General features: G+C 35.8%; 1 protein-coding gene across 1 annotated transcript in view; it reads right to left on the reverse strand.

Annotated features, from left to right (window-relative positions):
* FGF2 (fibroblast growth factor 2) overlaps positions 1-22,853 on the reverse strand; it is a 59,513-nt gene that overhangs the window by 4,329 nt on the left and 32,331 nt on the right. The window contains 1 exon segment of the mRNA XM_042936693.1: positions 3,746-3,849. Coding sequence (XP_042792627.1) covers positions 3,746-3,849 — 104 coding nt within the window.

Here is a 22,853-nt window from a genome sequence, read left to right on the forward strand (position 1 = left end):
AAGCCTTACTTTCCTCATCTGTAAAATAAGATTATATTAGATGATCTTTAGGATCCTTCCCAATCTTAGAGACGCCTGGGTGACTCAGTTGGCTAAGCATCTGACTCTTGATTTCAGCTCAGGTCATGATCTCATGGTTTGTGAGATCAAGCCCCCAGTCAGGCTCAGTGTGGAGCCTGCTTGGGATTTTCTCTCCTTTTCTCTCCACCCCACCCCTACGCAGTCTCTGTCTCTGTCTCTGTCTCTCTCTCTCTCTTCCTCTCAAAATAAATAAATAAATAAACATTGGGAAAAAAAAAGATCCTTCCCAGTCTTTAACAATCTTTAAGGCTTTAAAGTCTTTTAAACAATCTTTAAGTCTTGATATACAATGAGAAAAGAAGTATCTCCCATTATACATTGATCAATCACACAAATCTGGTCCACTGCTACATGTTAGATTTGAACTTTATGGTCATTTCCCCATGCTCTGTTTTTTGGATTGTTTATTCCTTTACAGTACTTTGATTTTTCAGTTTTGGCTTATGAGGGAGTTTGCTCAACATGAATCCAAAAATGCTTTGCTTACACCACTTCTGAGAATTAAAAACAGACATGATGTAAGTATCAATGTTGATTATTTCAGAGCAAAATAAAACATACAAATTGTGAAAAGTTAAAAGCAAATTGGACCTTAATTTTTTTATATACATAGAAGTTGTGTAAAATTTTATGAGATTGGTTTGTAAAAGCAGTAATTCTCATTAGGTAGTAACCTTTGCATTTAATATTTTCTCTCTTAAAAATCACATACATTCCTCTTCAATTACTGTATTTTTCTAACAAATAACAAATTTGTTCAGTATGTATTGTCAATCTAGATAATTGGATAATTGAGCCCTCCAAAATCTATTTTCCCTACTTTGCTATGCACAGGGGTCTCATTTCATTGTTAAGGCCCCTCAACTAAGAAAGTTATTGCAAAGGTATAAAAAAAAAAAAAGTAGTTTACTTTTGCAGTTATTAAATGTATATCCTCAGAGAATACAATTTTTTTTCATATTTCACTATTATGGATCAACATAAGTTATACACATTTCTCATATTGCGATATCTTGTTAAGGATTTCATAATCTATAGCATTATCTAGAAATCAATATGCAATTTTCTAGCAGATAATGACCAGGCACATTTTTTATACCAATGCTAACACTGATGTTTGGGGACTTAAATTTAAAACTACAGTTAACTTCACTATATGCAGTTGCAGTTTTTTTAAACCTACAATTTGTGAACACATAACAAATCATAAATCCTAATATTTGTTCTGGGCTTCTGTTGTTCATGGCAACAAAATTTATCCTGCTATGGAATGGAATAAGAATCTGTTGTGTATTAAAGAATTACTCAATTTCAGCCTCTAAATATAGGCTTTGCCAGTTAAATATAGTTAGTTTAAACTTTTACTTTTTCTAACTCCAAAGTTGGGGGGGGGGGGGGGGGCGGTGGGCAGGCAGACCCTTAAGAAATGTTTTCAAACAGTGAGAAATCCTTACCCTGAAAGTATTCATGCCATTAATATGTGAAGGTATTAGGGGAAAAAATAGTACATAACTTAAGTCTTTTTTCATACTCCCAATGGTAGCAATCAATGTAACACAACTCTTAAGAACCAAAATATTTTATGTGTCCAGAGTACTCTTCTATCTGTGACAAAATGAGAATGTTTAGCAAATCACTCAAGAATCACACACAGGGGAGAATGGAGAAGAATCCAGGGATGTGCCATAACACAATAGTCTGAAATGGAGCCAGGGAGAAGAGTGGAAAGAATTATGCCTATGGCAAGTGCAAGTTCATAAAGTGGCTTTCCACTACTTGCAACATATGGTGTATAAGGCACTTCAGCAGTCTATCCACCTCTCCAGCCTTATCTCTTCTTCCCTTCCACTTTACATTTCCTTTGCACTTTACACTCCAGCAGTAGTGAATTACTAATAATGCTAGAGAAACACCTCCTAAGCTTTCTGACTTTGCATGTGCCGTGCCCTGGAAGTACCTATACTCTCATCTCCACTCCTCTGCCCCATGACTTCATGATGAATTCCTTCTTCCATGTCATCTAAAATCCCATTTATATGTCATCCTCCCCAATCTAGACAAATTTAGGCCCTTCCTTTCCTATATTACTTCCTATGTCATAGTATTTCTTACTTCCTTTCCAATATTACTATGCATCTATACAAGATACAGAAACAATACATCAAAACCCTTACACATTATTACAAATACTTATTTACACTTCTGCCTCCCCAAGATTATGAATCATTACGGACACAGACCATTTTGTATTCAACTTTATAACCCAGTTGCCTAGCATAACATCTGGCACACTGTTGGCTCAATAAATATTGGCTATTCTTGAAGAGAATTCTGAAGTTTATTCAACTACCAAAGAGAGTGCATGCCATTATACCCAGACTTGTTATTTATCCTGCAAAAATCACATAAATTGATAACATATCAACATAAATATATCTTTGTCAGATGATCAATCAGATGATTGAAATATTTTCTCCCTAAGTCTGTTTTGGTCCTTGAGAAATCCAAAGGTCTTCACTCAGAAAAATTTTCAAAAACTATTTGTATGCCGTAAAACACCACAAGTGTTCAGTAATATTAGATCCATTCTAATTATGGAAATAATTATAGGCGATTGTAAAGGGGAAAGTTATAGGCGATTGTAACTGGCTACTGGTACTGGTATGATGACTATTGTGTATACACACACATGTATGTGCGCGCGCGCACACACACACACACACACACACACACACTTTCAGGTATGTGTCCCATCTATTCCCCCAATGAGACAGGAGTTGGATCTATATCTTTTATACTGCTTTATTTCTGTGCACTATTCCCCACACACTATGTCTGCTCAACAAACATGTAATCCTGGTTCTAATGACAATGGTGGAGGTGGCAGGGAGCCTGCATTAGTGAAAAGAATATTACCCAGGAGCTAGGACTCATAACTAGCTTTGAGAAAAAGTAAAAGAGTGAAGTCATTGTCCTGACTGAGTTTATATATAAATGAGAAGATGAAGAGGAAGTAAATATTATGAGGATCTATTATGCATGACCCAGATTGGGCACTGGATGTAAATTATCTAATTTAGTCCTCACAAAAACTCTATAAGATAAGATCATTGTTGTCTCTATGTTACAGGTAAGGAAACTCAGAATAATTTGCTCAAGAACACACAGCTAATACATGGCAGAGCCACTATCAGTATCTAGGTTAAGAGCCCACATTATCAACAAGTATTCTATATGGCAAGCATTTTGTATGTGAAATCTGAAAAAAGAAACTTAAAGACTGATACTCAAAATTGTATATATCCACCCCACTGATCTTCAAACAACTACACAATATGAGTTTATTTTCATAACTGTGGCTTAATAGCTTTGCAGAGAAGGCAGTAAAATACAATGAATTAGAGCTCATGCTCTCGAGTCAAGACTGCCTCAAATGCCATCCAGGCTCTACTTCCTAGCAGCTGTGTTTCCATGGTTACTTTATTACTTCCTCAGAACTTTAGTTTTTTATCTGTGAAATACAGTAATACTGTATTTTAGAGGGTGAATATAAATTATTTAATACTTGCAAAATCCTTAATGAAGAATAAATACCACTACTAGTAATTAAAGCAACAAAAGCCAATGAACAAAAAAACTACAAAAAACAGAGAGCATTACTTACAGAAGCCAGTAATCTTCCATCTTCCTTCATGGCAAGATAGCGGTTTGCACAGACTCCTTTGATGGACACAACCCCTCTCTCTTCTGCCTGAAGTTGCAGTTTGACTGTAAATAATGGGGGAAAAATTACCTTTGTAGCATCACAGAAAAAACAGCCATCTACACACTTATGCAATATAAAGACAAGAGCAACCAGCTAATCCACTCTGGAGGACTGGCAAGGTGGAGGGAAAGGGGACCGGTGTCAATTAGATCATACTCGGATGAGACCCAGATGCTCTAGAGCATGAGTGCTTCCAGATTCCCTTCTCACTCTAGTGTCAGTGAGCAGAGAAGAGTGGCAGAATGGGGAAATGTTTTCCTTTGATGTGTAATTAGTCTCCACTTGGCCTGTTAACTGCTTACATATTTTTAAAAAGTGAACATATTTTTAAAGTACATAAAAATGTAAACCTCTTGTAAAAATTTCCACACTACTGCCTAAGTTTAAGCTTTTTTTTTTTTTTTTAATGTTTATTTGAGAGAGCAAGAGAGAGAGCACATGCGCACATAAGGGGCGGGGGGGGGGGGGGGGCGGGGGTGGAGTGGTGGCAGAGGATCCCAAGTGGGCTCTGTGCTGACAGCAAGAGAGCGGATGAGGGGCTCAAACTCACAAAATGGCAAGATCATGACCTGAGCCCAAGTCAAGCGCTTAACCATTTGAGCCACCCAGGTACCCCTTAAGTTTAAACTTTTTAAGTTACTTTTAACCAATTCTTCACAAATAAAATATAACTGCTCACTATTATCTTTTGGTTTGTTTTTCCCTGAGTTTCTTTTTTGTTTCAAACTTTTCTGTAAATTCTAGTTAAATAGTGTAATATTGGTTTCAGGAGTAGACTTTAGTGATTCATCACTTCCATATAACACCCAGTGCTCATCACAACAAGTGTCCTCCTTAATGCCCATCACCAATCCAGACCATCCCCCCATCCACCACCCCTCCATGAACCCTGTTTGTTAAGACTTTATGTTTATCTTCCCTTTTTCCTTCCCCTGTGTTCATCTGTTTTTTCCTACACATCTTATTTCTAGCTTCCCTCTTTTAAAATTGTTTATATTTATTTATTTTTGAAAGAGAGAGAGACAATGTGAGTGGGGAAGGGGCAGAGAGAGAGGGAGAGAGAGAATCCCAAGCAGGTCCACGCTGTTAGCACAGAGCCCAACATAGGGCTGAAACCCCACAAAACTAGTGAGATCATGACCTGAGCCAAAACCAAAAGTAGGACACTTAACCGACGGAGCCACCCAGGTGCCCCTAGCTTCCCCCTTAATACAATACCAATGCATTTATCTTTCTTGAAAGAGGGATTGTGATGTATAGCTATTTTAGTTTGCAAATATCTATGTAGTGGAAAACTAAAATGCTCATACTTAATTTGCTTTTACAACGTGTTGAAAGATTTTCAGAATGTAAGATCTTGAAGAGGGTGACCTGTTATACTGCATGATCAGTATTAAGCAGATCGTAGTAGGAAAAAAATAGATATTACATGATTATAATTATGCCATAAGAATAATTATCTAATTGATTCAAATAAAAATGAAGTTAACATCTTCTGTTTTGCTATTCAGAGGCAGCATTCTCCTGCCCAGAACAGTATTCTCCAAAATGTATTGTGGCAAACAGAGGTTACATATAAAAAACAGGTTCTGGGGCCAAATAAGTTTAGGAAAGTCTTGGTTAAGCCAAGTTAACTCTTTATTACCTTCTCACACCTTTGCTTCTTATAACTTGCCTTATAAGTCACCATAAGAGGGTATACACCATAAGAGGGTAAGTATACATTGTTTATATAAAATTTACCTGGTGTTAGAATGAATTTTTGCATTCAACATATCTAGGACATTCTCGAGAACAACAGAAAAAAAGCAGTAAATATTCAAACATTTAGAAATCAGTATAATATTATTTAGATAACATTACAAAGTAAGTTAATTCTCACAGGCATTTCCAGGTAGCAAGGGAAACATGGCATAAAAAAGCAATGTTTGAAAGATTCTGGAATTATTATTCACTTTGTTAGATATTATTATGTCATATAATTATGTTTTAAAATTTTCTCTATCAAGCAGAGCAACATACAGGTAAAACAAGACATAACATCTGGGATTAGCTTAAAAATATTTTAGCAACCAAAAATAACATATTCTAGCAGCCAATCATTTTTTTTATAAAGTGGGCAGGATATTTTTATTATTTTTAAATAAACATCTATTTTTTAGAGAGTATGTGTGTGTAAGTGGGGGAGAGAGGCAGAGAAAGAAAGAGAGAGAGAGAGAGAGAGAGAGAGAGAGAGAGAGAGAGAGAGAATCTCAAGCAGGTTCCATGCTTAGCGTGGAGCCTAATGCAGGGCTCAATCCCATGACCCTAGGATCACAACCAGAACCAAAGTTGAGTCAGATGCGTGACTAAGCCACCCAGACAACCCTAAAGTGGGCAGGATAAATAAAACAAGATTGACTAACCTATGTCAATAGTTATTAGAAGCATGGGAATTTATTATTCTATTTGCACTAGTTTATGTCTTTTTAGTCTGTTGAATATTTAATGTGTGATTCTCTTCTGTGTATCAGTCATTATTAGATTCCAGACAGCACAGCATTAGGTAAGCCTGCAGTTACCAGGCAAAATTGTTCTGCAGAATCTTACAAGATAATACAAGGCAAAATGAATATAATCAAAACATGAAAACTAAACAAAGAAGTTAATAAAGCCTTTTTCACAATACAGGGAAATGTAGAAAATAAGATTTATTTTTAACAAATATAACCAAAATTGTGTTAATGATTATGAGCAAAATCCTTATATACAACTCTAAAGTGATCTAGATAAGCCATATTAATTATGAACGCATTTATATTTCTTTTTAGCTCAGAAGGTTGCATAAATGCTCATGAGGCAAGATTGCATAATCACTATACTTTCTTCTGGTGCCTCATCAATAAAGCATAGCCTAGCTCTAGCCCACCATCATTAAGTGTGTATTAATGGTCATAAGGGAGATTATGGATAGTAATCTCAGTAACAGTGACTCAATACCAGTGGCCAATACCAGTGACTCAATACCCAGAGTAACATCATTGATTGATTCATCAACCTTTTAGAGATTCCTTGGGTATTATTCCACACTAGGCAATTATCACTCAGTAAGTCACTAAAAATTAAGTATCAATTGTAGATGCCTAAAAAAAATGTTTCCACTGCCAAATAATTACATGCACTTTAAAAATAACTACAGCCTAAAACAACAAGCTGTATAAGCCATAAAAGTCATAAATTTTCTTTAAAAACCCATTAAAACTGAAATGCAAAGTAACTCAAATGAACTGAATTCCATATACATATGATCCCTTCTGAAAAACAGAAATGACTAACTGCTTTTATCTCTGACAGAGGAAAGAATAAACCTGCCAAAAAGGGAAGTATGGAGATACCAGCTGAAATTTTACTAACTCTTAATAGCTGTTGATGTGAAGAATTAGAATTCTGAGGAGCTCTAATCAAAGAACAACTCCATATCCACCTGCTGGTTCTCTCTCACAGAGCTTGCACCTAGTGGACAACCACCACATATCAAAGGTTGGGACAGAACAGAAAGACTGAGAAATCTTCCTAAAGTACCTTAGGCCTTTGCTGAGTGCAAAGCAACAGACCACTGAAAGAGGGGAGCAGGACAAAGCTAAAGAAGATTCCTCTGACAGGCACTGAGCTGTCACCAAATGCAAAGCAGGATCAAAAGAGCTCTTCCAAGATAAAGAAAGCCAAGGGTTGAGTTCAAGAGTAAGGCTAACCCCTGACCTACCCAAACAGTTGGCAGATGGCTATAAGGCAAACTAGAATACAAAAAATCTACCCAACCCAAAAGAAGAAAGGAAATGAGAACCATAAGGACAAAGAACAGATGGGGGAAATTAGAAAACAAATTCCAAGATGGCAGATTAAACCCAAACATACCAAGAATTACCTAAAAGCAAATGAATACATTTAAAAGAAAAAATTCTCAAGATAAAAAAGATTTAACTGTGCTGTTTACAAGAAAAGCACATTAAATACAAAGACACAGGAGTTGAAAGTAAAAATGTGGGGAAAAAATATAAAATGTACACCCTAAGTGTAAGAATGCTGGTATGACTATATTAATATGACAATGTGGACTTCAAAGCAATAGTATAGAGATGAACAAGGTTATTGCATGATGCTAAGAGGGTAAGATACATCAACACATAATAATCTTAAATATGTAGATAGAATAATAGAATCTGAGAATATCTGAAGCAAAAATTGACAAAAGAAATGAACAAATCAATAAGTATATGGAATATATAAGTAACATCTACCAACTTGACCTGATTTTTTTTTTTTTTTAGATCAGGTAGCTTTCATTCACCTGAGACTTTATTCTCCTATTAACATCATAGTCTTTTGAAAACTGCTAAAAAAATAAATAAACTGCCAGCATGGTAAGCTAGCTTATGCTTATTTGCCTAGTAGACTTGAATTGTTCAAATCAATTACCTCCAGCTAACAAGCTCTTTTTCCAAAGTCACCATGATATTAATATCAAGGGGTTTTGTCCTAAACTATTGGGTGCTTCTGGTTTCTTTGTTTTCTTTAACAACCTGTAATATGTAGTAATTCACAGATGATACAATTCATTTAAAGTGCACATAAAATTCAATGGTTTTATTATAGTCACAGAATTGTGGAACCATCATTACAATCAATTTTAGAACGTCTTCACCCTCCCATTCGCTTTAGTACTCACCTACCATGTCCCCAGTACCACCATCCTCAGCCCTAGGCTACCATTAATCTACTTCCTGTTTCTATAGATTTGCCTATTCTGGATATTTCATATCAATGGAATCATGCAATATGTGGTATTCTATGACTGGCTTCTTTCACTTAGTATAAGGTTTTCAAGGTTCATGCACATCGTAGCCATTATCAGTACTTCATTTGTTTTTATTGCCAAATAACATTCCATTGAATAGATGAACCACATTTGATTTACCCATCCATCAGCTGATGAACATTTGGTTTGTTTCCCATTTTTGGCTACTCTGAACTATGCTATGAACATGTTATGAACATGCTACACAAACAAGATTTTGTAGACATATTTTCATTTCTTCTGGATATACACTAAGAAGTCGAGTTACTGGATCATATGGTGACTATGTTTAGTCATTTAGGAACATTCAGACTATTTTCAAAGCAACCATTTTACATTCCCACTAGAAATTGAGGGTTCCGATTTCTCTACATCCAGACTACATTTGTTAAATTCTGTGGGGTTTTGTTTTGTTTTTTCTATTTCTGTTCTTGTTTTTATTATAGCCATCCTAGCTGGGTATGAAGTGTTATCTCATATTTCTGATATGCATTTTTCTGATGGGCAATAATATCAGGCATCTTTTCAAGTATTCATTGACTATTTGTATACCTCCTTTAGAGAAATGTCTATTCAGATCCTAGGCTCACTTTAATTAGGTTATCTTTGTATCAATGAATTGTAAGAACTCTTTATATATTCTACACAAAAATCCCTAATCAGATATCTGACTTGCAAATATTTTCTCCCATCATGTGGGCTGAATTTCCACTTTCTTGATGTTGTCCTTTGAAGCATAAACATTTTTAGTCTTCATGAAATCAAATTTATCAATTTTGTTCTTTCATTTTTTGTGCTTTTATTGTCATATCTAAAAAAACACTGCTTAATCCAAGGTCATGAGGGTTTACACCTTAGCTTTTCTCTTGAGAAATTTAGTTTTATCTCATCCATTTAGGTTTTGAGCCATTTTGAGTTAATTTTTAGTATGGAGTATGAAAATCCAACTTCACTCTTTTCCATGCAAATACACCACCATATTGACACTTAAAGGTCAGTTCACCCAAGCAGAATATGCATTCTTTTAAGGAATACGCCTAAGAATAAATTACATATTGGCCATAAAACAAGTCTCAGTCCATTTAAAAGGATTGAAATCAAAGTATTATATTAGAAATTAGTAACAATAAGTTATCTAGAAATCCCCCAAATATTTGGAGATTAAGCAATATATTTCTTAAAAAACACACACAGATAAACCACAAGGGAAATTAGAAAGTATTTCTAATTGTATGACAATGGAAACTCAACATGCTTAAAGGGAAAGCTATAGCTTTAAGTGTTGATACTAGAAAAGCAGAAAATTATGAAAATCTAAGCTTCTACCCCAAGAACTAGAAAAAGATTTTGCCAATATTATTTTATTTTATGTATATTTTTATTCCTATTCCAGTTAGTTAATGCAGTGTTATATTAGTTTCAGGTGTACCATATAGTGATTCAACACTTCCATACACCACCCTGTGCTCATCATGACTAGTACACACCTTCATCCCCATCACCTATTTCACCCATTACCCCAAGCCCCTCTCCTCTGGTAACCATCAAATTGTTCTCTATTATTAAGAACTACAAAAAGATTTCTAAATAAGACTTCTAATCTCAGGCCCAAAGTAATAGCAGAGGGAATACTTACTATGTAAAAAGTATACACTTGAATATACATGGAGCAGAAAATTAACCCAGAGTTAGTTAAAATATTTTCATATACCTTTTGACATTTTGAATTTTTTCTTGGTTGAGCATATGTTACTTTTATAAGAACATAACAATGCTAGCATTGTCAGTTTTAAAATAATCTAGAATAAAACATAAAGTGTGTACCATGTAAACATGACTATGAAAATAATCACATTTATGAGTTACAAGAGGGAGTGGACATTTCTCAATTAAAAGAAACATAAGAGACATATGAATAAACGCAATGTGTAAACCTTGTTTGAATCCTGATTAAAGCAAGTATTTTTTAAAATTTTTGTAAAAAAATAAAAGGACATAGGGGAAATTTTAAAACTAGCTGGATATTGTGCTTCTAAGGGAATTTTTAAATTTTTAGGCATGAGAATGGAACTGTTACTATTTTCTTAAGGTCTCATAGCAATACATATGAATCATTTATGTATCTGATATGTACTAATACATACATATCACTTATTTATTTATATGATCATTCTTTAAAATTTTTTCAAGTTTATTTATTTTGAGAGACAGAGAGAAAGAATGACCAAGGAAGGGACAGAGAGAGAGGGAGAGAGAATCCCAAGCAAGCTCCAAGCTGTCAATGCAGAGCTGGATGCAGCGTTCTAATTCACAAACCATGAGATCATGACCTGAACCGAAATCAAGAGTCAGACGCTTAACCTAGGCTGAGCCACCCAGGCACCCCTACATAATCATTTTCTAAATTACTTGATGAAATGATATGTCATCTAGTATATACTTCAAAACAATGCAGTACCAGGGAGGGGAAAAAGAGCTAGTGAAGGTACAGATAAAACAATTGGTCATGTGATGATAACTGCTGAAGCTGGGTGATGGATACATAGGGTTCATTATACTGGTCCTTCTATTTTTGCATATAACTTAAATTTCCTCTAATAAAAGGTTTTGTAGGTTAAAAAAGAACAAAGCAAGTAACCAAAGGCAGCTCATTGGGCAATTAGTGTTAATTTGGTTGGAAACGTATTGAAGGGTATTTTCTTAGATAATTAGGCCTGCTATAATACAGATACCATAGACTTGATGACTTAAGTAAACACTTATTTCTCACAGTTCTGGAGGCTGAGGAATCCAAGATCAAGATGCTATTAGCTTTGGTGTCTGGTGATTTAAACAGCTCTCATCTCTCTGTGTCTTCTCTAGGGGAAAGGGGCTAAGGAACTCTGCGGGGTCTCTTTTTTAAGGACACTGATCCCACTCATAAGAGCTCTGTCCACATGACTTCATCAAATCCCAAAGGCCCCACCTTCTTTTTTTTTCCTTTTAATTCGAATATAACTTACAGTGTTAGACTAGTTTCAGGTGTACAATTTAGTGATTCAACAATCCTATACATTACTCAGTGCTCAACAACATATTTTTTTTTTAATTTTTTCAAATATTTATTTTTGAGAGAGAGACCGAGCACAAGCAGGGGAAGGGCAGAGAGAGAGGGAGACCGAAGCAGGTTCCAGGCTCTGAGCTATTAGCACAAACCCCAACATGGGGCTCCAACTCATGAACTGATCATGATCAACTCATGATCATGACCTGAGCCGAAGTCGGACACTCAACTGACTGAGCCACCCAGGTGCTCCTAGATAAGTATAGTCAATCCTCTTGACCTATTTCACCCATCCTCCCACGCACCTCCCCTCTGGTAACCATGTTTGTTCTCTATAGTTAAGAGTCCATCTTTTGGTTTGTCTCTTTTTTTCTTTATTTCTTAAATTCCACATGAGTGAAATCATATAGTACTTGTTGTCCTTCTCTGATTTTGCTTAGGATTATACTCTCTAGCTCCATCCATGTTGTTGCAAATGGCAAGATTTCATTCTTTTTTAATGGCTGAATAATATTCCATTGTGTGTGTATACACAAACCACAACTTTATTCATTCATCTATCGATGGACACTTGGGTTGCTTCCATAATTTGGCTACTGTAAATAATGCTGCAATATACACAGAGGTGCATGTATCCCTTTGAATTCGTGTTTTTGTATTTGGGGATAAATACCCAGGTGTGTGATTATTGGGTCATAGGGTGGGTGGTTCTATTTTTAACTTTTTCAGGAACATCCATCCTGTTTTCCACAGTGGCTATACCAATTTCCATTGGTTGATGTGACTATTTTTGTGCCAGTACCATACTGTTTTCATGACTACAGCTTTGTAGTATAACTTGAAATTGGAGATTGTGACACCTCCAGCTTTCCTTTTTCAAGATTGCTTTGGTTATTTGAGGTCTTTTGTGGTTCCATACAAATTTTAGGATTCTTTGTTCTAGTTATGTGACAAATGCCGTTGGTATTTTGATAGGGATTGCATTGAATCTGTAGATTGCTTTGGGCAGTATGGACATTTTAAAAATATTTGTTCATCAAATCCATGGGCATAGAATATCTTTCCATTTGTTTGTGTCATCTTCAATTTCTTCATCAGTGTCTTTTAGTTTTCATAGTCTTTCACCTCTTCAGTTAGGTTTATTCTTAGGTAACTTACTATTTGTGGTGCAATTGTAAATGGGAATGTTTTCTTAATTTCTCTTTCTGCTGCTTTATTATCAGTATATAGAAATGCAACAGATTTCAGTTCTGAATTCATTTATCCGTTCTAGAAGTTTTTTGGTGAAGTCTTTAGGGTTTTCTATATATGGTATCATGTCATCTGCAAATAGTGAAAGTTTTGCTTCTTCCTTACCAATGGATGCTGTTTATTCCCTTTTCTTATTTGATTGCTGTGGCTAGGATTTCCAGTACTGTGAGAGTGGACATCCCAAAGGCCCCACCTTCTAATACCATTACATTGGGGTTAGGACTTCAATGTATGAATTGGGTGAGAGGAGAAACACAAACATTCAGTCCACAATAGGTATAAAAACTATGTTTATGTTCCAGATAGAGTCCCTCAGATACTCTACAGATTCCATACAATGTGAAATTCCAGCTAGTACTCAAAAATACTGAACAGTACAGTCCAGTGAAACTAAATTTGGTTGCATTCAAGTTAGATTTTTAGTTGTCACTGTTCCATGTTACACTGGCTTCATGGGGAGGAAAGATACAATAATCATATGTCAGATTTAGAAGACTCTTAATAAGTAAAGCCATTGGATCTTATGACTTAGAACAGGCATTAGCCAAAGACACGTTTCATTTGCTGGAAGGAGAGTGGGGAGAAGGGTTTCTTAAAGAAATAGTTTTAAATATTAAGTATGTTAAGATAGGAAATGAAAGGAATTGCATTATATTCCATATAAAGAGTACACTGTAAAATTTTCCACACTTCTCAGGAAAGAAAATATAACAAGCAGACAAGCCTGCGAAAATCTGTTCTGAAAAATGGAAGATGACTTAATCATCAACTCTTCTGAACCATAAAAATGATTGATTCTGTCTATGTCTAACCAGGGAAGCGATCATCCTCAGCCTAGTTTCTGGAAATGTAAAATTTATATTTTTATACTTACATAAATGTTAAAGCCTTGATTTTCACCTTACATAAAAACAATACACTATTTTAGTGCTTCAATACAGGTTTTCAGTTGTATACTTATAAAGTATCTACCATAGCTCTTAAAAAAAAAAGATATTTTCTCCATGAGAATACTATGAAGCTTGCACTTAAAAAGTACTTAATAAGTGATTATAAAATAGAACATTCGTTTTTGTTATATAATAAGTACTATTCTGTGGCACACACTTAGCTAGACTCTGGAATTATAATCCACTCTGGAAAACCTTCTGTGGTCATTCCCTCCTCCCTGCTCTCCTCAGTTTATGATAGGAACCTTCTCCTCTATACTCTCATATTATACTGCTTTCTCCACTTGGAACAATTTTGTATCACATGTGTCTTTCTTTCCCTGATTGTAAATTTCTTGAGGGCAGGGAGATGTACCTTGCCCATCTCTACATCCCATGCTGTAGCACAATGCCAGGCATGTAGGATTGCTTAGTGAATGTTTGGTGGATGAAAGCATCTCATGCAAGACAAAAATGGATGAAGAAACAATTGCAGCAATGCTCTTGGTTTCATACTTGAGTTTTATACAGGCTCTATGAGAAGTACAGAAAAGGACATGTTATTAGATGTCAGGAATCTTTCTAGGAGGAATGAGATTTCAGCTAAGTTTTAAAGGGTAAGTAGGAAATAATTTCATGAAGAAGGTACAGGGTAGGGAGATAAGGAGGAATGATATTCCAGGTAGAATGTCATTCCAGAACTGAGGTATGAAATAAGCCACATTTGTCCAAAATAGCCAAGTCCTAGACAACTAACGCAATCAGCAAAATGCAGACTGAGAGATTAAAACACATATTTAAAAAGCAAGACTAAAGTAGAATACTTAAGGATTCCTATCGATACGATGAAACAATAATACAAAGAAGTTATTAAAATAAAAATCTATAGGAGCACCTGGGTGGCTCAGTCAGTTGAGTGTCTGACTCTTGATTTTGGCTCAGGTCATGATCCCAGGGACATGGGATCCAGCCCCACATCAGGCTCCATGCTGCACATGGAGGCTGCTTAAGATTCTCCCCCCCCCCCCCTCTCCTCTGCCCCTCTCCCCCTCTTGTGTGTGCACTCTTTCTCTCCAAAATTAAAAAAAAAAAAAAAAATCAGTTCACTTTTATTGAGAAGGCAAGGGACTGTGATTGAGACAGAGGACATGGGCTTCTAGGGTGGCTGACAAAATTGTTTTTCAATCTGAGTGACAGTTACAAGAATGTTCACCTAGTAATAATTCATTAAAGTACAAGATGTTTTATGTGGTTTTCTGTATCAATGGTATATCTATGTTGTAAAAGCAAAAGTACTACACTAAAAGACCTTTTAAATTGGGCCTTGAACACTGATTTAACCCAGGTCATTACAGCAAGTTGGAGACCACTCACTATTCTGAGTTTTTGAATGCACAGAAATCCACAATTTTGATAAACACAGACTTAGCTTATAATTCAACTTTCTTTTCTGTTATAGCAAAAAAAATTTTTTTGAATGCACAGAAATCCATAATTTTGATAAACACAGACTAAGCTTATAATTCAACTTTATTTTCTGTTATAGCAAAAAAAAAAAAAAAACTACAAACCACAAAATTGATGGATCTCATCATTAGGCAAGACCTTAGTAGTATATTAGTCTCATCATTGTACAATTACATTTTAAATCCTATCTACAATATCCATGAGAAACAGCTGTCTAACTTTTACTTGAAAATCTTCAGCAAAGGAGAATTTATACAGTCTTTCTAAAATATTTGGTTATGCAATCAAAGGAACAGAAATTCTGATCATCATAAGTAAACAATGCAAATGCTTAAGTGCTCAGATTATTAGCACTTGACACATTTAATTCTGCAGTAAAACTAAAATGTCAAACTATTATTTCAGGGTTATTTCTACTGCTCAACACATTTTGGAACTCTTTTTTTTTTTTTTTTGGAATTTCCCCCAGAATTTGCATTGTTTTCTTTTGAATATGCTCAAGTATGATAAATCTTAAACTCCACTTAGATTTATTGGTGATAAATCTAACACCAATTTGTTAGAGCTGTGAAGGAGGACTTCAGGACCATCTAGCGTACTTTTCTCATTTATAAATAAGGAAGCTGACATTTAGACAGTTTTGTCCCTGGTGAAAGAATATCATTTTTGGAAACCGTCAAGTCAGTATTTCCAAGAATGGTGAATATATTTATGCACTCATTCAATAAAGATTTTTTAGTTACAGCTATGTGCCAGGTACTGTGTGCTAAGCAATAGGAAGCACAAAGCAAAAGACAACATTGGTCTTTGACCTTGAAGAACATGCTGTATTGTCAAGGAGAAGAGCAATTGTATACACATAACTAAACAAGCTCAATACTTTAAGCGCCATGAGAGAAATACACACAAACTACCTTGAGAGTTCTCAGTAAGTGCATTTAACCTAGCCTGGGAAATTAACGGTTTCCTGGGAGCAGTGACAACTGAATGGAGACCAAAGGAATTAGCAGGAGTTAGTCAGGAAAATAGAGTACAAACCAAACAAAAGCATCCTTATACAACTTCCAAAGGAGAAAGGGAAGAACATTGCATATCTAAGGAACACCAGGTACTTAGGTATGTCTAGCACAAAGGGTTAGAGTGTTGTGTGTGCTGTGGAGAAAGGCATCATGGGACAAAATGAGGTGATGAGGCCAGAGGCTCTGAATAAAGTGTTAAGGAGTTTGACAGTGTGAAATAATGAGAGGTTTAAATGAAATAGCTGGTAAACATGTCAGAAATGAAGGAAATAGAATTAACAGGAGTGGATAGGAAGGGAATGAACAGAATGGAAGTAAGAGAAGGCAGGGAAGCAAGGAAGGAAGAGAAAAAAGAGGAAGAAAAGGAGGGAGTTCAGAATGCGTCCCAGGTTTCTCTACCTTGGATAACTGAGAGATTATTGAGATGGGAAATATGAGAGAAGGAACAAGAGAAGACAATGAGATGTGCTCCCTTAAGACATATTGAAAATCTGTGAAAAATCAAGACAGAGATATCCAGAAGACAGCTATATGAATCTGGAGCTCAAAAAATAAATCTAAGCTAGAAATAAAGATTTGGTAATTGTAGCAAACAAACGCCTGCCTTGGGCACAGAGGCTGTACCCAATCCACATAGGGAGCTATAAAATGGATGAGATCCTCCAGAACAATGTGTAGCAGGTGTGAACTAAGGACAAAGGAAGAATCTTGGTAAGTATCAACATTTATGGGAGGAGTGAAGGACGTAGAGCAAGTAAAGCCTGGGTAAGAGTGGTCAGCACAAGCAAGTACAGAAAGCTATGTATATACACATCTGGTAACTATAGCACACGCGCACACACACACACACACACACACACACACACAGAAACTAAGGGACAAAACTGCTCTCCTTTGCAGATGGTACAATTTTCTACATTAAAAATCAAAGACTAAAAAATTCAATGTGATATTCTGGACTGGATCCTGGAAGAAAAAAAGGACATTAGTGGAAAAAGTGCTGGAATCCACACAAAATCTGTAGTTTAGTTAAAAGTAATGTGCCAGTATCAGTTCTTTTAGTTTTGACAACAGTGCCACAGTTATATAAGAAATTAACCTTAGGGAAAGCTGGGTGAAGGGTATAGGAGAACTCTAAAATCTTTGCAACTCTTCTGTAAATCTAAAATTATTCTTATAGGGTCACCTGGATGGCTCAGTCAGTTAGGTGTCTGACTTCAGCTCAGGTCATGATCTTGTGGTTCGTGGGTTCAAGCCCCATGTCAGGCTCTGCGCTATCAGCTCAGAGCCTGGAGCCTGCTTCAGATTCTGTCTCCCTCTCTTTCTGCCCCTCCCCCACTCACGCTCTGTCTCTCTCACTCTCTCAAAATAAACAATAAAAAATTTTTTAAAATCATTTCTGAAGTATTTTAAATGTCAAATAAAATACAAATGAACTATTAGAAATAATTGAGCCAGGTTGCTTGATATAAGAATATATAAAAATCAATTGAGTTTCTGTAACTCACAACAAACTGATAGAACATGTGATTATTTAAAAAAAAAAAGATAACATTTGTGATAATAACTAAAGGTACCTAGGACTTTTATGGAGAAAATTAGAAAACTTTATCAAAAGTCATTTTAAAAGACTTAAAAGGGGAGGTATGAATGCTTACAAATGAAAAGACTCAATATAATTAAGGTATCACTTATCCCCCCAAATAATCCATAAATTTGATGAAATCCCATAAATTTGATGAAGGGAGTAGTCAAAAGTAGAGAACCAGGAAAAGTAAAAACCAAGTGAAGACATAATCTCAAATGGGACCTTCAAAAAGCCCTTCAGGAGCAAATGGTACAAAAGAAGACCAGTAATTTGACCAAATAGTATTTAGTGGATTTAACCACAGTAAAAATTTAGGAACAGTGAACGCAAACAACTTCTTCAAGAAGTATGACTGAAATAAACCACAGAAATTAGAATGTAGTACTTGGAAAAAAACATGGTGTCAAATTGCATGCATTTTGGAGTCAAACGGAACAGGACTCTGAATCAGGCTTCACCAATTGCTGGCTGAGCTTCCCTTCTCACCTGCACAATGGAAAATAGTTGCTATTACACAAGGCTACAGTGCAGATCAGATGATATTAGATCTCTCTCCATGTATAACAGTTTCAGTACACAGTAATCATCAACTATTTTGGCCTCCTACTGTACTTATTTCTTTTCTATTGCTTTGAGATTCAAGGAATTATATTTGTTAGGAAACCTTGTATTTGAGCATGAGAATATCTAGGAGAGGGCAAATATGACCTACAAAATGTGCCTGGACATCTTATAAAAATATGTCATTTATCCTATATATAATGTCTTATCATAGTGAGGCTGATTCTTTACTTACAGCAAATAAGTTAATAGTTTCACTATTCTCAAACTAAATGATACTGCAAAGAAGACAAAGACATAGTATTTCTCAACCTGTCATCCTGTGTTTATTATTTATTCATTCATTCATTCAAGTGGTATTGGTTGCCTGTTATATGTCAGGAATATACTAGGAGCTAGAAATACAACTCTAACCAGGATATACAAAGTCTCGGCCGTCACAGAGCTTACGTTCTAGTAGCAACTGCACAGCGCTCCTTTCATTGTGCCAGCATTAATGTTATTTGTCATTTAAGTAATTTCAAACTGAAGTAAACAGAAATTATCAATTTGGTACATGAAGACAATCAGTAAAGCAGCTAATACTATATTTCAAAGTTCATTATATTGGTCTGCAGGTGACAAGTACTCATATTTCCTGGCATCCTCCTCCCAGAACACTGAACATATTTTAATTTCTTACTCATACAAAACAAACTTTTAACTTTAAAACTGGGTGATAGAGTGTGCTAACTTTCCAACAAAATTATGTTTTTGAGTTAAAAAAAAAAATACATTGGATTAATCCAATTTAATCCTGAAGACCAGGCACTGAAAAAGCCTAAGTAACAAAAGAAACTCATTTGCTGAAAACGAAAACCTCTAAATCTCTCTCTCTGTCTCTCTCTCTCTCTCTCTATATATATATACATATATATATATACACACACACATATATATATATACATACTACTTGAGATAATAATCAGATAAACAAAGATCAGCAACCTAAATTTCTTCCTTCCTTTTTTGTGAACAAAACACAAAAATGACTAACAAGTTTCACATAGCCCCTCTCATTAAGCTTTCATTTTTTACTTTCCTTTAGTATAGTATCCCAGAACCCCAAACCCACATCCCATTTTCTTCACGACTAGTTAAAATTTATAGATGAGAACACTGGACACACAGATGGTTCTTTAAAGTTCTCAGCAACTCCTCAGTTTGCAAAGAAGATTAAGTTGAATATAATATGAAAGAAAATGGGAAGGAAAAAAAGAAGAGCTGGAAGAACCTTAGAAATCCATGAATTCCAGGGCACCTGGGTGGCTAGGTCGGTTTGGCAACCCACTCTTGATTTCAGCCCAGGTCATGATCTCAGTTTGTGGAATCCAGCTCCATATCATATGCTTGGGATTTTCTCTCTCTCTGCCCCTCCTGCTCAGGCTTTCAATCCCAAAATAAATAAATAAACTTTAAAAAAGGCAGGGGGGCGGGGAGGGAGCACCTGGGTGGCTCAGTCAGTTAAGCATATGACTTGGGTTCAGGTCATGATCTCATACTTTGGGAGATCAAACCCGGCATCAGGCTCTCTACTGTCAGCACTGAGCCCACTTTGGATCCTCTGTCCCCTTCTCTCTCTGCCTCTTCTCTGTTTGTTCTCTCTCGCACACTCTCTCTCTCTCAAAATAAATAAATAAACTTAAAGAAAAATCAAGAGATCCATGAATTCCTTCATTACTACTCAGCCGGGACATGGCTTTATGAACCCCCAAAATTTTTCTGTATATCAATTCCTATTTAATCAATTCTATTTTAGTAGAAATTGTTTTTATTGTGGGACTTAAATCTGTATGACAAAATCTCTAAAACAGTTTAAATAAAATAAGTGTAATATATTAAATCTGAAATAGCAAACTTCTTAGCATAATTATTTTTCTTTAAGCGATACTGTTTAATTTCCACAATCATAACAAAAAATGAAAATCTACAGCTGATTCATGCCAGACAGGACAGTTGCATGCAATTCTAATGCACAAAAACCTACAAAAGTCAATTTCCTCCAGTATCTCCTCTAGTGGATCTCCTACTTCATGACCTAAAATGGAAGCATTTGGGCTAGCTAAGCTACAGATAAGAGCAAGTGTAACACAAGGCCCAAATGGCTGTAAATATCAGATGATTCTCAGCTCTTCTAATAACACAGCTGCTTAAGAACGGCAATTGGTTTCACTTCTAGAGTGGCATCAGATACTTAAGTCAGACGGATAGCAAGAAAGAGGGAAAGCCTATTAGGTATCCTTAGGCATTCCAAAAGGTCCAAGTATAATACGGGGGGTCAAAGCAGGGCTGCACGTAACTTCAAAGACGGAGAGAAAAGGAGACTTCACAGTCCCAACATCCATCAATTAATAGTCACAACAGGTTGATAGGTAAAGAAAACACCTCCCCAGACCCTTTCACAGCTTCCAGTGGATCCAGACATAATCTGACTGTCCTAATGTCAGGGAGAAGCCTGAACCACTCTGCCACCAATGGCACTTCTTGGCCAGCATTGTGGAGGTGGCGTAATCAGTCAGGAAAATTCCGTCAACCACTGGCAGGGGCATTTTCTGGCAAGAATAACTGCAGTACCGATGTCTTAGTAATCTGGATTTCAGGACCCCACACAGTCTCTTGGCACAGCAACACAAAGCATCAGCGACAGCATGCATCTATAAATATAAGCTTCTACCAACAAAAGTCATCAACCCTATAAAAGTGTTAAGTGGTCTTTTCTCCCCAGAGGCCGACTGTTAGAGAGATGTTTCTAAAAATAACTTGGCCACAAAATTATAGAAATGGAGAATAGATTGGTGGTTGCCAAAGGTGGGGTTAGGGAATTGAGTGTGACTATAAAAGGGCAACTTGAAGACTCCTTGTGAATGCAGAAATGTTCTGTATCTTGACTGTGTCAATGTCAATATCCTAGTTGTGATATTGTACTAGGATATTGCAAGATGTTATAATTGGGGATAACTATACACAGAACCTCTCTGTAGTATTCCTTACAGTTGAATGTGAATTATAACTACCTCAAAATAAATAAAATTAATTTTAAAAAGTCAGCTTAGTTAAAATCTCAGTTAGTTTATGGGGCACCTGTGTGGCTCAATCGGTTAAGCATCTGACTGGCTCAGATCATGATCTCGCGGTTTGTGAGTCTGAGCCCCGCATTGGGCTCTGTGCTGACAGCTCAGAGCCTGGAGCCTGCTTCAGATTCTGTCTTCCCCCTCTCTCTCTGCCCCTCCCCCTCTCATGCTCTGTCTCTCTCTGTGTCTCAAAAATAAATAAAAACATTTTAAAAAGTTAAAAAATTTTTTTAATTTAAAAAAAATCTGTTTAATAATTAACATTTGAAATAGGTATTTTCAGATAACATAGATTTAAGAGAAAAAATAAAAGCTAAGTAATGTAAAGAAGATGTAAAGCTTCCCATAGATATTATTTTTACTCTAACTTCAGTTTCCATGGTAAAATAGAAATCGAAGAAATTGAGAACCCACAGGTAGAAAAGCCCCAGACCAAACAAGCAGCCTCCACTGTATGTTGATATTTTCATTCCACAACTCATTGTTGACTCACTATGAGCTCAGTCCTGTCTGGGCACATGAAATAAAACACAATGCAGCTAACCCCTGAATAACACAGGTTTGAATTGTGTGGTTCCACTTACATGTAGAGTTTTTACAGTACACTACTGTAAATGTATTTTCTCTTCCTTAGGATTTTCTTAATAACATTTGCTTTTCTTTAGCTTACTTTAAGAGTACATTATATGATACATACAACATACAAAATGGGCATTGACTATTCATGCTATTGGTAAGACTTCTGATCAACCCTAAGCTATTAGTAGTTCAGTTTTTGGGGAGTCCAAAGTTATATGCAGATTTTCAGGGGGGAAGGGGAATCAGCACCTTTACCTTCCACAGTGTTGAAGGGTCAATTGTACAATACAAGAATCTGATGTAGAGTTTCATTTAATACTAAATTTTAATTTTATTCTAATAATCATAGGGCAAATACATGAAATGACTCAAAAAGGAATCATTTGATTATTTGAAAATTCTTTTTTTGTTGGTTTATTCTACTTCTCAAATTCTCAATTATTCAGAGGCTGATTATGTGGTCTGTGGGCTCTCCTATCACCATGGGTTCTCAATTTCTTCCATTCTCTATCCTTCATAGCCTCTGAATAGTTCCACTAGAAAGTGAAGACAGGGGGCAAAAGGAAGAAATATGCTCAAACACCCTTTCTGCTACCTGTTTGTTGTCATTTTTATTAAGTTTATT

The sequence above is a fragment of the Panthera leo genome, chromosome B1 (genome assembly GCF_018350215.1).
Source record: "Panthera leo isolate Ple1 chromosome B1, P.leo_Ple1_pat1.1, whole genome shotgun sequence".
In the NCBI taxonomy this organism is placed as follows: Eukaryota; Metazoa; Chordata; class Mammalia; order Carnivora; family Felidae; genus Panthera; species Panthera leo.